The sequence below is a fragment of the Musa acuminata genome, chromosome BXJ1-9 (assembly GCF_036884655.1).
Source record: "Musa acuminata AAA Group cultivar baxijiao chromosome BXJ1-9, Cavendish_Baxijiao_AAA, whole genome shotgun sequence".
NCBI classification, from domain to species: domain Eukaryota; kingdom Viridiplantae; phylum Streptophyta; class Magnoliopsida; order Zingiberales; family Musaceae; genus Musa; species Musa acuminata.
Genome location: NC_088335.1, coordinates 13,907,981 through 13,926,061, shown reverse-complemented (window position 1 = coordinate 13,926,061; position 18,081 = coordinate 13,907,981). Strand labels below are relative to the sequence as shown.

Genomic DNA, 18,081 nt, shown 5'->3' with positions numbered 1-18,081 from the left:
GCCCACTTGCGTTTACCCTTTACTTTCTCTCTCAGCTCTCTGAATCTCTTTTTTTTTTCTTTTGTTTAGTATATTTAATTCTATAATATAAACAAGAATGTCTGGATTTTCAAAGAGGAGAGGTAGATTTTGTGGTTGAAAGTTCTTCGTTGACTGGTCAAAATAAGAAATGATACACAAGTTATGTTCTTAGTATGTACATGCCCTCGATGCCTTTGGACAGGGTTGCTCTTCCAAAAAAATGAGGGGAAAAGAAAAAGATGTATAAAGGTAGGAAGGAGAGTATTTTCTTTGTAAAAAAGGAAATCCCTCTTCGTTCTTTGTAGTTTCGTTTCAAATATCATGAAATCAATGGTTTCAAGCCACCCGCGCTCTCAAGAAACAGAACAGAAGTCAACGAATGCTATTAAATGGAAGTCAACACATCATCGCATCATCTGCCGCCATGTTTGAAGACGTCAGAAACATGGTGTTTGTATGAATCCAGAGGTTTCTCCTCAAATCAAATAAATGAAAACAAAAAGAAGATGATGTAAAGTTGACTTGCTTCATTGACGTGCAACCATGAAGTCTTTAAACTTGAAGTGCAACCAAGAAACGAGTTGGATGAAGCTGCTTGGCAACTTCACTCGTTCTATCCTCACTGCTATCTATAGAGAGCTACGATCTTCTAAACCTGATGCCCACAAGCAGATATCCATGTACGCAGCAAAGACACTCTCAAGATGGTCTCTCGATCAACCAAAACCAGGTTCGAATTCTGGATATATCGTGCTCAAAGACGAGGAATCTGAACCTGAGTCCGCATGCTGTTTTGGGTGCCCCGAAGAGACTCGAATTCGAAATCTCCCATTCCCTCAGGACCGAATCCTTACCATCAAATACTCTCCACTCAAAGGTGAGAACGGATCCAACAAGGCTACCGTTTGCTTCATCCCTGCGGTAGGTCATGCATTATCATCCACTCGATACTACGTCATCGTCGCCAGAGGAAGAAAGAGAGGGTAACATCCTAAATCCTCATCACTGTACTTTTTCTTGCATGTTATTCTTGATTATGACGACGAAACGAACTGGATCCACAGGAAAGTATATACATGTTCAAAGGAAGATATCGCATGCTGCTCTTGCCATGGTGGTGTAAAGGATGCAAAATTGAGAGCTTTCGATCACAGAAATGTATACCAAGTAATGGAGATCAAGGATGATGGGAACGGGAAATTTACAGCGAAATCTGTTGCTCCTGACGGACATCCTCCATCATTACTAGGGAGGGAACACTGGAAGCTTTATGCCTCAAAACCCAAGCATTATGCGTTACGTGAGGCTTGGGGACTCGACGCGGGTCTTCGTGCATGTCTGCCCGACCTCAACTTCCCGATAGGTGCAGCAGATGGCCCGAAGATTACTGTCGGAAGATGGTACTGCCCGTTCATGTTTGTCAAGGAATCATGTCGCTTGCGAGACCAAATGAAGCGTTCCATGTTCTATGAGATCTCACTGGAGCAGTTCTGGCAGAAGGTGTATGCTTGTGAGAACCACAGTGGCCATGACAAAGTTGTGGAAGTGAATGCTCTTTTCGGGAGCCTACTGGTTATGATGGATGGCGGCAAAGAGGTGGTGCAGGACAGAACTGTGCATGGCGATGATGGCATGGTATGGTTCAAGCCATTAGATTCGAGAGCTACGGGGATTGGTTTGAGTTTGGCAGTGTGGGAAAGGATCAAATGGGAGCAGGGGAGAGGAGGGTGGATTGCCGATGAAGAGGAGAGGATGGTGAGGTTGGAGCAGTACGAAGGGATGAATAGGTGGAAGAAGTTTGCGTGCTACGTGTTGGTGGAAAGGTTTGTCGTGAAGAGGATTGATGGGAGCTTGGTGTTGACCTTTGATTTCAGACACAGCATTAAAGTGAGGTCTAAATGGTACTAAAAGTCAACTAGAAAAGCTTCTCGTAAAGCTTAGACTAGTAGTAAATCATGTTCTCCTTTCCTTTTCTTTCTTTTGTGTTCTTAAAGCTATTCAATACATGTTCATTTTGATATGCTTGAAACATGAGAGTAATGTAATGCTCAGAAAGATCACTAATGATTGACATGTAAAAGAAGGCAGAAAAGGGATGAAGTCTTGAGGATAAGTAGCCCTAATCACGATTTCAAACAGATAGACAATTTCAATTTTCTAAAATCTGAAACCAAAACTGAACCGATGAGGGCCGATTCTGGTTTCGGTGTGAACTGATAAATTTTTATTATTTTTAAAATTATAAATAATTTAAAATATAAGAAATTATTTTTCCTAAAATTTGAAAAAAAAAAGAAAAAGAATATATAACTATAATGAGTGTAATGACAAAAAAGTTGATATAAAAATAAATAAAATTATAAATTTTTTAATCACTTCCAATGTTAAACGTTTTGATCATCCTTTCGATTATATGTTGAATAGGAGGTTGTTGTTTTCGTGGATGATCTTTTGGTTTGCTTCATCATCTTTGTTTAATCATTAATATATACTTGAGCTTCAACTAATTCGGGGGTCATATTCCGGGGTTGATCAGTTCTCCACAACTATTATTGGCACTAAAGTTATTACTATTTGTCTCATAATTATTATCAAAATTAAAAATTTTATTTTGTATTATGCCCATCATTTCAAAATAAGAAACTCTATACCTATAGTCCTATCACCAAATTCAAAAAAAAATATTAGATACATACTAAGCTTGAAGTTTGAGTCTGATGATTTTTTTTTTTGTAATAATAGTTTTTCTCCCTTACAGATTTTACTACCCCTACTAACTTAGATCAATGGATAGAGAAGTTTAGTCTGTTGTCTATTATAGTTAGCACTATAATGATCATGTAAGTTAATGATGAGTTTTTTTTTTTATTTTTCTAATTTTATCACCAATATCAATATCTACTCCAATAAAATTTCATAGTAAGGGATTAAATAATCACTTAACCCATCTAATCTAGTACGAGGACCAAAAACATAATAAACTAAATAATCGATAAAATTTTTAAACATAATTTATCCATTTTGATTTCATAGTCATTAGTCATTTTTAAATGATTATCATATTGATATTCACCAACAATATTAATACAAATAACAAAAAATATATGGGTAGGTATAGGTAGCATTATAAAAACTTTTAAAATTTTAAATATTCCTTCGTACACGTTCTAATATTGTGGATATAAATTAACTTATGTAACATTATTTACAATAAAAGTATATAAATAGTTTTTATATTCAAAAAATTATTTTAAGTCATTTGAAATCCATCAAGTAGAAAGATCCCTAGGAAATCTCTTGGGCCTTTTGCCATTTAATTTACAAAATCTAAGCCACTCTTTTATTTCTTGTGGATGACTTCGTAAGAATAAATTTGCTTCTTTAATTAGAGTAAGAAAATTTTCAAGTGTTACTAAGCTTTCTTGTATACATAAATTTAAAATATGATAAACACACCTAATATGAAAAAAAAAAACACTACCAAAAGCATATTGACATACATGTTATGATTCCAAGATAAAAGTGGTATTTGTCGCTATATTATCAAAACCAATAGAAAAAAATTTAAAACTAAATAATATTCTTCTAAAATAGTTTTTATAATTCTATAAATAATAAGTGATTCTTTAGAATCTTGAATTTTGATTATAAAATCAATTAATGAGCTTATGAAACTAATATGAGTAGAAAAATATTTTGATTTTAGAATAAACCACCAAAGAGTTAACTATTGAGTAAGAGAATCAAATGTTATGTTGGAAAATTAGACGTTGAGCCAAAGAAATATCAACATGTTAAAGATCGGACTTCGTGCTAAAAGTTTGGGTATTATACTAAAAGAATCAGATATTACATAGATTGGATGTCATAAGAAAATCAACATACCAATAGAATAAGTGATATACCGAAGAAAAAGATAATGTGTTGAAAGTTTGGATAAACTATTGAAAAATCGAACGACATGTTGAAAGAGCATACAATGTGCCAGAAGCTTCATAAATGTGTCAGATTTATGGTTGATTTGTTAATATCTTAATCAAGATTATTTTAGATTAATTTAAGCCAGTATTGCACTAAAACAAAGTTTACTTGTCAAGAAAGTTATTAGGCTTGAAGTTAAGCGAAATTCGGCCTATTAAGAAGGTTAAACCAATAGCCTAAACTAGTTTTGAGTGGTCATACTACCAAGCTTAAGAAATAGTATCACCTAAGTCAATCGACAAGTATTATTTGTGCTTTCTTAGATTTTTCAATGGTGGTGGTGTCATCCAAAATTTAAAAATTATAACGATAAAACCATTGGAGTCTAAATTTACAACGTCAATGATAGTATGCATGCATTCAAAAAATTTTAGAGATTTAAATTTTTGTCTCTATTTTTGAAGCCTTTTAGGATCTATAAATATCCTCACTCATGTTTGATTAATGTAACACCTCATTCATAAGGTAGTGAAGTATTACAAGCTCTTATAGTTTGAGTCTCCTCCTATTCTTAAGTTTAGTTAAAATTCTAAGTTGCACGAGATAAGAGATTGTTGAATCTCAGATTTTGATGATGAAACCAATTAATAGTGTTTATGATTTGATCTGCATTTTGAGTGACGTAGGAAGCTTCGATTAAGGAAAGACAATCAAAAGCAGAAAGAATCATGTTGGACCGGAGAGAAACATGTCAGAAGATTAGATGTTGAGCCAAAGGATCGGTCGACATACCAGAAGGCTTCAGGCCATGGGTTCGGGCATCAGGTCAAGAAGAGCGGAAATTGTACCAAGAAAATCAGAGTTGTAGAGGTCAACTGACCGATTGGGTAATATGCCACAAGAGAGGATGATGCGCCGAAGAATCGGACGAAGTGTCAATAAACCAATGACATGTCGGACAACATTTAATTCAAACCTTGTAATAATTGTCTACCTCAAAGTAAGTTTTAAGTTTGCAAGATTAACTATAATAGCAATCAAGGCATAAAGTAAAATAATATCCCGAAGTCAAGAACGAGATTTCATTGGGAGTTTGAGAGTTCATCGGAAGTCTGGACATTCGTCGGAAGTTCGTTGGGAGTTCGAGAGTTCGTCGGAAGTTCGGACGTTCGTCGAAAGTTTTTTCGGAATTGACCGAGAAGTCCAAGAGCATACCAAAGAAGCTCATCGGAATTTACTAAGAAGATCATCGTCAAATCCAAGAGCTTATCGGGAGTCCATTGGAACATTGCCGAGAGATCGTTAAAAGTTCGTCGGAAGCTCGCTGGAAGAAATATAGACTTATCGGACTTATTTAGCTTAGTGTATGCCTTAAAATTCATAGTTAGCACATAATTGGGTTGGAATTGGACCAACTCAATTAGGGTCAATTGGGTCTAAGTTTGGGCTATGTTGGGCTAAGTGAAAAAGCCCAAATAGTGGCCCAACAGGTGGAACCGTCGTGGCACAGTCTCTAAGACTGTGTCAAGCAATAGTACTACCTAGACACAGTCTCTAAGAGACTGTAAGGCGATGGTACTGCCCAGTGTCAGTGTTACAGGTGGTGGTACTACTAGTACCCTGAAAACGGAGGATGAGACACTTTTTTGCTCAAGTTTAAATCCACTTTTTGGTTAATCTTGTGAAAACTCCTCTCTAAGTGCTAGTGTGGTTTAAGAGAGGAGTAAGTGGGGGTTTAAAGGTTCTCTCTTGAACCTGTTAAAAGGATAATTGAGTTGTAAGGGCAGTTGATCTTTGCCCATTGAAGGAAGATCGTTAGTAGATGCTGGTGGCCTCGACGGAAGAGGAATCGACGGAGTGGATGTAGGTCATGACGACCGAACTACTATAAAACTCGGTTTGTATTTTCATTCTTCCCATTTATTTTTACTGCAAACTGCCTTACCTGCTTACTACTTTCACTACATTTATGAACGAAATTTGAAGTTATCTTTCCAAAATTGATTTTATCGAATGAAGAATTTTTCAAACCGATGATTTTTCCGCTGCACTAATTCACTCCCCCCCCCCCTCTTAGTGGCGCTCTTAGTCCTAACAATTGGTATTAGAGCCACGTTTTTCTTATTTGGTTTAACAACAAAGAGAAATGACTCTTTTCATATTTCAAGAGGACTTTCTATCATTTATCCTCCTATGTTCAATGGGACTGACTACATATATTGGAAAACTCGAATGAGAGTTTTCTTATTTTCTATTGATTTAAATTTATGGAATATGATCAAAAATATATTTCAATGGTTTTCTCTTCCAATGAGCGATTGGAATAATTTGGAGAAGAAGACTTTTTCTTTAAATGCTAGAGCCATGAATGCTCTATTTTGTGCTTTAGACAAAAATGAATTCAATCGGATTTCTACTTACGAAATGACTTTTGATATTTGGCATACACTCGAAATCATAAACGAAGGCACTAGTAGAGTTAAAGACTCTAAAATAAATATTTTGATGCATGATTTTGAACTTTTCAAATGAAGCCAAGCGAAATTATTGTTGATATGTACACCCATTTTACAGATGTCGTCAATGGCTTAAAAGCTCTTGGCAAATATTTTTCGAATCTTGAACTTATTAATAAAGTTTTATAATCTCTTTCTAAAATTTGGGATCCTAAAGTAACGGTCATTTAAGAGGCCAAGGATTTGAATATTTTCTCTCTCGAAGAACTTATCGGGTCTTTGATGACCTACGAAATTACTTATGTGGCACATGAGAAACTTGAGAACAACTTTCTAAAGAACAAGAAGGATTTTGTATTTAGAACAAAAGAAGACCACTCGAGCGAAAGCTTAAGTGATGATGAACTTGAACTTCTCACAATAAAGCTTAAAAAGTTCTTAAAACAAGAATCAAAAAGCAAAAATAAACTTAAAAAGAAGAAGCTGCCAAAGAAGAAAAAAGTCTTCAAGGCAGCTTGGGATGAATCGAGCTCATCCGAAGATGAAAAACAAACCAACAAAGAGTATATATATATATGAGTTTTTAAGATTAATCAAAACCCCTTTGCTTTATTTTAAAATTACTTGATGCTTTTTATGAGTTTTTTTTTAATTAGTTAGTAATATATATATATATATATAATGTGTATTTTTTATATATATATGAGTTCTTTTTAATTAGTTAGTAATATATATATATATATATATATATATATATATATATATATATAGGGATCATGCTAGTAATTTTAAAAATGATAATGATAATTGAATGTTTTATGAAAATATAATAAAATGTTAAATATAAATCTAATGCTTGTATACCAAATAAGATTAATCTTATGAATGTTCTTAAGAAGCAATAATGTGTATTTTTTATAATTTCTGTATAGCTTTTCGATTTTGATTAAAGATGCCTTATGTTTAATGAAATCATGCTTGATGATCTAATAATACATAATGATCATGTTGAATGAGTTTATATTTCAAAATTATTTATGTTGTGATTTATGGATTATCGATCTTTGTCATAATGAAAGTTCTTTTTCGATTTTAAACGTTGATGCATATTTTTATTTGGTATAAAAAATTTGGACATGCTTATATGAAATCAATCATATGAATTGAAATACTAAAAAGAGGAAAACTTTCTCCTTAAAAAATTTCTTTTTCTCTACTTTATTGATTTTTTTAAAAAAATATTAATGAATCTATTTATGTTATTTTATAAATCTCTTGAACTATTAAAGTGATTTTGATGACTTAGATTTGAATGAGTTATTAATCCAAATCACGATCTTGATTTCTTGATATTTGATACTTAAAATCTTTATATGTTATTTTCTCCTATGTTTCTTTTTGTGATTTGCTAAAGAGAATATCTTTTTTGGAATTCGTGACTGAAAATTTTTTTTGAAGATCATTTCATTATTTAAAAGGAGATTTATCACAATGAATCATATCTTTTGGTATTCACATGATATCATTTTTCATGATATGATTTTTTTTAATTCCTTGTATTCATGAAGTATATCTCATCACTAAATTTTTTCTTATTATTCTTCATGTGATGATATGAAATGATGTATATGATGTATTACATATGATGTGAATCATGATTAAAATTGCTTTGACTTGAATTTAATTTGAATTCGAGGTTTTTCTCAATTATGACATATTACAATAAGAATAATACTTTATCTTTATCATAATTTAAAAATTAATATAAAGGAAAATAAATTACACCATTATTTTATTATTCCTCTCTTTTTGCCAATGACAAAGGGGGAGAAAGAATTGCTAGTATGCACATCTCAAAAGAAAAAAATTTGCTAGCTTACAAATTGCAAAGAGAAAAACATGCTAGAAAGCAAAATTGCTAGCTTGCACTTGTCAAAAGAGAAGAAAGAACTTGCTATCTTAAACATCACCAAGAATTGCTAGCTTACAATATCAAGAGATGCAAAAATGCTACCTTGCCGATCTCAAGAAGTAAAACATACTAACTTTCACATCTAGCAAAATTTATAAATTTATAAAACTTAAAATTATTGCTAGCTTGCATGTTGTAAAATGATGTAAAATTTTGCTAGCTAGCACTTTTCCAAGGAAGCAAAAATTTCACTTCTCAAAAGAGAAGAAAGAAAATTACTAATGATAAAACTTGATATTATGTTTATAATGCAATAAATTGAAATTATATATCAAAAACTTTCTAGATGCACTTCTTATTTTTGTTGATGACAAAGGGGGAGAAGATATAATGATATGAGAATCATACATGGTAAGATATAATATACTTTGATATTTTTGATGCCACAATGATTTAAAATATTTATGATAATGCATGCAAAACTTATGATAATGATGCATGCAATGCAATGATATGCATATAATGTATAAAATATTCATGACGAAATATTGCTTTAACTTGAATTCAGCTTGAATTCAAGGTTCTATCAATATGGCATATTGATAGGAGTAGTTAAGGTTAACTTCGTTATCAATTAGTTGTTATCATCAAAAAGGGGGAGATTGTTGAATCTCGAATTTTGATAATGAAACCAATTGATAGTATTTATGATTTGATCTGTATTTTGAGTGACATAGGAAGCTTCGATCAAAGAAAGATAATTAAAAACAGGAAGAATCATATTGGGTAGGAGAGAAACATGTTAGAAGATTGGACGTCAAGCTAAAGGATCGATCAACGTATCGACAGAAGGCTTCAGGCCATGGGTTCGGGCATTGAGCCAAGAAGAGCAGAAATTACACCAAGGAAATCGGAGTTGCAAAGGTCAAGTGACCAATTGATCAATAGGCTGCAAGAGAGGACGATGCACCGAAAAATCGGATGAAACGTCAATGAACCAATGATATGCCAAACAATATTTGATTCAAGCCTTGTAATAATTGTCTAGATCAAAGTAGGTTTTAAGTGTGTAGGATTAACTACAATAGTGATTAAGGCATAAAGCAAAATGAAGTCCTGGAGTCAAGAATGAGATTTCGTTAAGAGTTCGAGAGTTCGTCGGAAGTTCGGACATTCGTCGGAAGTTCTATTAGAATTAACCAAGAAGTCCAGGAGCTTGCCAAAGAAGCTCATCGGAACTCACTAAGAAGATCGTCGTGAAGTCCAGGAGCTTACCAGAAGTCCATTGGAACATTACTGAGAGATCATCGGAAGATCACCAAAAACTCAGTGGAAGAAACCTAGATTTATCATACTTATTTAGGTTAATGTATGCCTTAAAATTCATAGTAGTACATAATTGGGTTGGAATTGGGTAAACTCAATTAGGGGCCAATTGGGCCCAAGTTTGGGCTATGTTGGGCCAAGTGAAAAGGTTCAAACAGTGATCCAACAAATGGAACCGTCGTGGCATAGTCTCCGAGATTGTGTTAGGCGGTGGTACCGTCGGTCTGGGCGATTGTACCACTGAGACACGGTCTCTGAGAGACTGCTAGGTGGTGGTACCGCCTAGTATTAGTGATGCTAGCGATGGTACTGCCCAGCACAAGCGGTGGTACCGCTAGTACCCTAAAAATCGGGGATGAGACATTTTTAGGCTCCAAGTTTGAATCCACTTGGGGCCTATAAATACCCCTCTCATCCCTAGTTAACTTACACAAGAATTGAGAGAAAAAAAGTAGAAAAACACTATTGTAATCTTATGAGAACTCCTCTTAAGCTCTAAGTGGTAGTATGGTTTAAGAGAGGAGTAAGTGGGGGTGTAAAGGTTCTCTCCTGAATCTATCATAAGGAGAATCAAGTTGTAAGGACAGTTGATCTTCACCTTTTGAAGGAAGATAGTGGATGATAGTGGCCTCGACGGAAGAGGAATCGGCGGAGTGAATGTAGGTCACGACGATCGAATCACTATAAAACTCGATTTGCATTTCCATTCTTGCAATTTATCTTTATTGCAAACTGTCTTACCTACTTATTGCTTTCACTACACTTACAAATGAGATTTGAAGTTATCTTTCCAAAATTGATTTTATCGAATGAATAATTTTTCAAACCGGTGATTTTATCTACTGCACTAATTCACCCCCCCTCTCAGTACCGCTCTTGATCCTAACAGAGATCTCTTGTAAAAAGAAAGTATAAAGGTTATTTCCTAAGCCTAAAAAAGGAGAGAATTATAATAATAGTAGTTGATCTTCACTCGTTAGAAAAAAAATTGATAATAAAAGTTGATGATCTCGTGGAAAGAGAAATTAGGAGTAAACATAGGTCAAAAAATTGAACCACTATAAATTGATTTATCTCTTTTTAGCTGTCATTTACTTACGACTTAGTTTTCTAAATATATTGATTTATTAATCGAGTTTTAAAATTAATTAAAAATATTATATTAATTCAATCCTATTACCATTAAGATCTTAATAATTAGTATCAAAGTAAGGTTCTCTTAGTTTGATTAATACTTAAGAGAGATCTAATGACTATTTTAAGTAATCAAAAGGTTCACTCCATCACTCGGTTTTCTATGTTTAATGGGACAAACTACACTTATTGAAAAACTAGAATAATAATTTGTTTACCTTTTGTGGATTTTGACCTATAGAATGTTCTTGAGTTTTTTTTTTCAAAAATCTTTTAAACCAATGAATAAATGAAATAATTTTAAAAAATTATTTTTTAAATGCTAAAGCTATGAATAATTTATTTTATATTTTTCATAAAAATAAGTTTAATCTAGCTTTTACTTGTGACACTACACATGATAATACACACTTGAAATTACTCACTAAGGCATAAGTAGGGTAAAAGAATCCAAAATTAATCTTCTTATATATAGTTATGAGTTATTTAAAATAAAACTAAATAAAACTATTAATGACATGTACAATAGTGTTATGGATATTGTTGGATTAAAAGATCTTAGTAAAAGCTATACTAATCTTGAATGGTAAGTAAGATTTTAATATCTCTTCCTAAGAGTTGAGATTCAAAAGTAACAATAATACAAGAAACTAAAGACTTGAACAATGTTCCTTTTAAATAACTTATAGAATTTTTAATAATATATGAAATAACATGCAAAGCACATGATGAAAGAGAGAAGAATCTAAAGAAAGAATATTACTCTCAAATCCAAAGAAAATTACTAAAGCAAAAGCTCAAGTGATGATAATGAAGACATGAAACTTCTATTAGAACCCTTTTTTTTTTATGAACTTTTGAATAATGTTTATTGAGTCCGTTTAATTCAGTTAGAGTCGAGTAGAGGTTTATTTAATATTTATTATTAAGAGTCCAAGTCTTGATTGACTCTAGGTGGAACTCTATAAATAGTGATGTAACCCTTTCTTCAAGGAATCAATAAATGAAATATTATTCAGTCTTTTGACAAACCCTAGGAGGTCGATCCCATCGAAGCGATCAAGGAGGCTGATCCCCTCGAAGTGATCATTTCCTTTCCCTTTCCCCTTCTTTATTTGACGATAAGACCCTAAGGTCTTATCATTTGGTATCAGAGTAGTGATCCTCGACGTTCACGCTGTAGTTATCATAAAAAAAAAGCGAAAGAGAGAGAAAGAAGAAGAAGTCGCATCGTGCTTCCGTCCAGCCCACCCGTCGCCCGCCGCTGTTGCTCTCCGACCAAGTGCCGAAAATCGTCGATGCTTCAACTCACTCTACTAGTCCGGTAGAGCTGATTTTCGCAGTCTCGGCAGTGCCAACCTCATCCCTTCCATCTCCCGATCCAATCTAAATTCTCATCTCCTCTTTCTCCCTCAAATCATTAGTGACTCCACCACTACCGCTGCACCCCGACCGCTCATCGTCGCTTGATCACCATCGGTCACCTCCTAGCCACAACCATTGCTGCCTCCCCTTAGGTCATAGCTGCAGCTGCTCGACCTCCCCTCCTCGTAGCGACTAAAATAGGGCAACCGAGAAAGGGTCGTCGTCGCTATTTCCAACCAACTGACCACCCCCTAGCAATGCCTAGCCTTGGCACCCCTTTTCTGCTCCTCACTCTCGATGATCTTGCTCCCAACTGCACCGCCACTATTGCCTCTCAACCTCGGCAACAACCTTTCCTTCTGCGGTGTGATAGAAATAGAGCTCCCTCTGTTGCCATAGCCCCCCATCGATACTTGTCACGACCCTCGTTGCCTCCTTCTCCACTGCCACCGTTGCTTCCCGGCCGCTCGACCACCACCACCTCTGCTCCCCGACCACCAGCCTTCCCCTCTCTAGCACCGCTGCCCCTGCTTACTGGCAGCCCACACCCTACTTTAGCCAGTTGCACCCTTGCTTCCCTTCTTCCCCACTACCGCTGCAAGGCAATTCCTGCACCGTTGTCGTTGCGCTCCGGCCAGCGACCATCGCTGTTGCCAGCCACCATAGCCTTCTCCTCAACCGCTCGTGATCCTTCTGGCCAACTCCTTCTATGGTGTGACAAAAACAGAGCATGCGGCAGTGGCAACAAAAATAGTGGCACTCTCTATTGCCGCAGTCACCGATTGTAACCACCACCGTCGTTGCTCCCAGCCAACAACCAACCCCTCATTCTGCAGCAGCTGACCTCTAGCAACGCATGCAGTAACCGTAGCAAGTACGCTGCCCTGCCTCAAACCCAGTAGCGCATGCACCACCGATTCATCTTCTTAACCCCGACCGCTTCAATGCCACCTCCTCCTTGCTTAGCATCTTCTGCCACAACCGCAAGTTGCCATCACCTCAAGTTGCCATCACCACAGCCTCAACCCCGCTGCTTGATGATCGCCCCTTGGTCGCAACAACTACAGCCACATCGACGCAGTCACCTTCTAGCCCCGGCGCTCTCACCACACGTAGTAATAGAAATAGGGCAGCAACTCTTCCTCTAATGCAGCGACTGCAGCACTACCCTCGGCGTCCACCTCCTCGGCAATTTTGCATCGACAGTGTTGATACCCTTGACCGACATCAAAAACAGGAGTTGAGATTACAGATTTGCAGTCATACATAATGGCTGTCGATAACTCAATAAAAGCACAAATGGAAGAGTTGGAAACCAGAATTGAGAATTGGCTACAAGAAACCCTTCATGATTTCAAAAAGAGCTTATTGGAGCCCTTTAGCGGGTTTCAATAAGATGGGAGCTCAAGTTCTACGTTGTATAGATCTAAAAATACAGGAAAAGGGCCTTAAGACTGTGACACAAACTACTCACACATGAAGGTGAAATTTCTGAGATAGGAAGATGGGGATCCGACCAGTTGGATCTCTAGGGTAAAAAAAAATTTTCGTTTTCACAAAACCCCAAAAGAATCCAAGGTAGAAGTGGCCTTAATCCAGCTTGATGGAGATGCAATCCAGTGATATGATTAGTATGAAACTTTCCATCGAGTTCCTTCATGGGAGCAATTCAAAATAGGGCTTTTTGTTTGCTTCGGCCTATCAGAATATGAGAATGTTGATGGACAGCTCGCCAAAATTTATCAGACTTCTACAATATTGGAATATCATAGCAGGTTTGAAAAATTATCAAATCAAGCTAGAGATTGGTCGGAATGATAACTTTTGGGTACATTTATTGAAGGGCTTAATCTAGAGATTCAGTGTGAAGTTAAGGCTCGTCAACCCTGCACCATCATAGCTGCGATTTCATTTGCACGCCTGCATGAGGAAAATATCATTATGGAATATTGTTAAAACAGATGTGTCAATAAATAGATGAGCAGCAAGCAGCCCACCATATCTACTCCTAGTCAAAATCCTATCACTCATAGACTAACTCGAGAAGAACTCAAAGAAAGATTAGTGAAGGGTTTATGCTATAATGAAAAGTGGAGCATGGAGCATCGATGTAAACAAGAGCAACTTCTAATGATTGAGCCAATTGGAGAGGAATCGGAAGTAGAAGAGTTGGACTCCAATCATAAAGGTGTAAAAACTGATGAAGATATTGATGTCATCACACATATAGTGCATGCATTGGCGGGCTACGCTAACCCACAAACTATGAAAATCGGAGGAACTTTAAAGCATCAGCCTGTCACTGTTTTGATTTATACGGGTAGCACTAATAATTTTATTGACAGAAAAAGTTGCAGCCCAATCAGCCTACCACATTGAAAGCTGTGACAGATTCAAAGTAAAGATCGCTGATGGACAGATTTTTATTTGTGATAGCAAATGTTCAAAGATAAAATTAATTATGACTACACTGAAAGACCGACCCGTTGCTTATACTATCAAAAAGTGGAGACCCTACTTACTTGATCAACGGGTTGTGATGCGTTGCAGATAGCCTATGACTGAAATGCTGAGAGAGAAGCTCCCCGAGTTTAATGCTACTCAACCTTGAGGATAAGGCTGATTTGAAGAGGGAGGAATTATTAGGGCCCTTTTATTTTATAAGTTTTTGAATAATATTTATTGAGTATGTTTAGTTCAGTTAAAGTCGGGTAGATGTTTATTTAATATTTATTTATTACTAAGAGTCCAAGTCTTGGTGGACTCTAGGTGGAACTCTATAAATAGTGATGTAACCCTTTCTTCAAGGAATAAATCAATGAAATATTATTCAGTCTTTTGACAAACCCTAGGAGGTCGATCCCCTCGAAGTGATCATTTCCTTTCCCTTTTCCCTTCTTTCTTTGACGATAAGACCCTAGGGTCTTATCAACTTCTTACCAAAAGATTCAAAATATTCATGAGGAAAAACAAGATAAATCAAGCAAGAAGAAAATAAAAGACTAAAAGTGAGTCTAAGAAAGATACAATAGTCATATGTTAGTGTTGAATCTCGAATTTTGATGATAAAGTCAATTGGTAAATTATTTAATCTAATCTATATGTTGAGATAAGTATATAGGATTAACTACGATAGTAGTAAGACATGAAGTAGATGTTGGGCCGGAGTCAAGATCGAGACCTCATTGGGAGTTCGAGAGTTCGTTAGAAGTTTGGACGTTCGTCGGAAGTTCTGTTGGAATTGACCGAGAAGTTCAGGAGCTTGCCGAGAATCCGCTGGAACATTACCGAATGATTGTCGAAAGTTCATCGGAAGCTCGCCGGAAGAATAATTAACATACCAAACCAAGATTGATTAGTTAGTATCTTAAATTATCATAGTTAGACCTTAAGTTGAGTTAGGATTGGGAGGTAATCCCACTAACATAGTTAGAGGCCAACTGGACCCTTAACAGGGATGTACTAGGCCGGTTGAACAACTCATTCAGCACCTGAAGTCACGGTCGACGGTCAAATGTTGTGTCAAAAAATTAGCATGTCAAAAATTGGACATCGAGCGAAAGGATTGGTTGATGTGCGGAAGGTCGAACTTCATGTTAAAAGTTCAGGCATCATACTAGAAAGATCGAATATTGCATCGAATAATTGGATGTTATAGGAAAGTTGACATACTAGTGGAATAGGTGATATACTAAAGGAAAGAGCAATATATTAAAAGTTCAGATAAGGAGCCAGAAGATGATTGAATGACATGTTAGAAGAGTGTATAATGTGCCAAAAGCTTCGTAAAAGTGTCGGGACTATAGTTGATTTATCAAGGTCTTAATCAAAATTATTTTAGGTTAATTTGAGTGCTAAAATAAAACCTATTATCAAAAAAAACCATTGAGCTTGAATCTAAATCAATTTGGGCTCATTAAAAGATTAAAATAATAGCCTAAACTAGGCCTAGGCTATGGTACCGCCAAGCCCAATTGATAATTGTTAGGATCGAAATTGGCACTAAGAGGGGAGATGAATTAGTGCTATCGAAAAACTTCGATGATTTAGAAAAATCGTTTCGGTAAAGCCCGTATCGAAAGTGTGCTTCACTTGAAAAAATAATAATAAATAATTAAAACAAAGAATAATAGTAATGAAGTGCAAAAAGAGAGTGCACATCAAATTTATAGTGGTTCAGTCGTCGTGACCTACGTCCACTCCTGATTCCTCCTCTATCGATGCCACTAGCTTTCACTATCGACTTTCTTTTAATGGGCGAAGATCAACTACTCTCTTATAACCCTTTTTTTCTTTTCACAGGTTTAGGAGATAATCTTTACAAGCCACTCATCTGTCTCTTAAACTGAAATTAACACTTAGAGCTAAGGGAATTCTCACGAGATTACAATAGGATTTTTTTTAATTTTTATTCTCAATTTGTGTTAACTGAGCATGGATGAGTAAGGTATTTATAGGTCCTAAATGAATTTAAATTTGGAGCCAAAATGATCTCATCTCATGTTTTCAAGGTACTATTAGTTCCACCACCAATATTGGGTGGTACCATCGCTTGTCAAACTAACAACTTGTCACGACCTTAGCTAATTTTGCCTAAGGCATGCGGCACCCTCGCGTGTTCGTCCGCAAAGGTCAGCCTCCTCGAAGCCTCCCATCGTCCCTTAGGACCAACAAAAGAGAGAACGGGTTAAAGAGAACGCCTCAATCGGGATCCACAAGCAAACATGTCCGAAAAACACTTCATAGACAATGCAAATTACAAACAGACTTTACAAGCTCTGAACAGTGGCACAACAAAGGGTAAAATGGTCCATTACAGACCGAAAAGCTCTCACACGTGTCCACATGACACAACCTTTATTTACAGGCCTAAAGAGACCACCAACCCAACTAACATGGGACTATTTAGCCTTCGGCCGCCCCTCTACCTGCTGTACAAGGCATGAACATGCCAAAAGACAACGGACAGACATAAGCATTACATCCGACATCTTGTTTAGAAGTTTGTCCGTTACATTCTCCCCCACTTATCCCTTCGATGTCCTCGTCGAAGCCTTTGTGAACACTGCAACTCTTCGCCTTTGCTGAGTCTTCAATCTTCCGCTCCAGCTGCAATGCGCCTCCTGGCTCCCAGCTGCTCTCCGCTGCTGTTTCTGAGTAGTCGAACCTTTGATCCGCCATGCTGCTTCAACTCGCCAATGACTCTGACTCTGGTGTGGGGTTGGCTGAGTTGTATTGATCCTCGCCGATTCCTGCGGATCCACCAAATGAAGGAAAAGACCATCCTTAGTGCGCCAGTCTCTCAAAATTTCCACATGCTGCTTGAACTGGGTGGATGCTTGTTGGAGCTTTAACGAGCATCGCCTCGCAAACTTCTGAAGTTTTGGGTCTTTCCTCCACAAAATCTGCTCATTGACTCTTCTTTCACTTAGTTGTCACATCCAAGTAGGTTCGCATCACTTCCGCTTTCGATTGTCATTTCGTTGGGAAATGAGGCGGACAATCTACTCTCAGTAGCACTGATCACCGTTGGTGAGGATTTGACAACTATTGTCTTCCATTATCTTCGAAGGGTCTTTGAACTTGTGCAGCGCTCCTCTGCTGGATAGATAAGAGAATTGGGGTACTCGGTTTCGCCCATTCTCTTAAGAGTTGAGAAGGCAAAAGTTACTTGACTTCGCCCGCCTCCTCGAGGTTGTACTTCATGCATCGAGCTGGTTACTGGTCTTCGCCTGCTCTTTGCTCACACTTCTGAAGCACTTGAAGTGTTTGCACTCCTTGCGTTGAGTTAGTTACTGTGATTCACCTTCTCAATGCCATTGAACTTCTGGAATGCAGGAAGTTTTCACCCCAACTTGGAGTAATTCTCTGATAGATGAGGTCGCCTCTGGGATTGTACCGTCTTCTCCATCAACCCTGCCGCCTACTCCACTGAGTAGCAAAGGT

The 18,081-nt window shown here is 36.6% G+C and overlaps 1 protein-coding gene across 1 annotated transcript; it reads left to right on the top strand.

Annotated features, from left to right (window-relative positions):
• The first annotated feature begins 51 nt into the window (after positions 1 to 51).
• Positions 52 to 2,260, top strand: LOC103998309 (uncharacterized). The gene is made up of 2 exons (XM_009419747.3): positions 52 to 1,004; positions 1,086 to 2,260. Exons 1-2 carry the CDS (start codon positions 565 to 567, stop codon positions 1,927 to 1,929), a joined length of 1,284 nt encoding a protein of 427 aa, XP_009418022.3. The 5' UTR covers positions 52 to 564; the 3' UTR covers positions 1,930 to 2,260.
• Positions 2,261 to 18,081: the final 15,821 nt, after the last annotated feature.

Excerpts from the sequence above, each read along its gene's own strand:
- LOC103998309 (XM_009419747.3), top strand. The coding sequence starts at position 565 with ATGAAGTCTTTAAACTTGAAGTGCAACCAAGAAACGAGTTGGATGAAG. Across the intron at positions 1,005-1,085 it reads GCCAGAGGAAGAAAGAGAGG|GAAAGTATATACATGTTCAA; the intron begins GTAACATCCTAA and ends CTGGATCCACAG.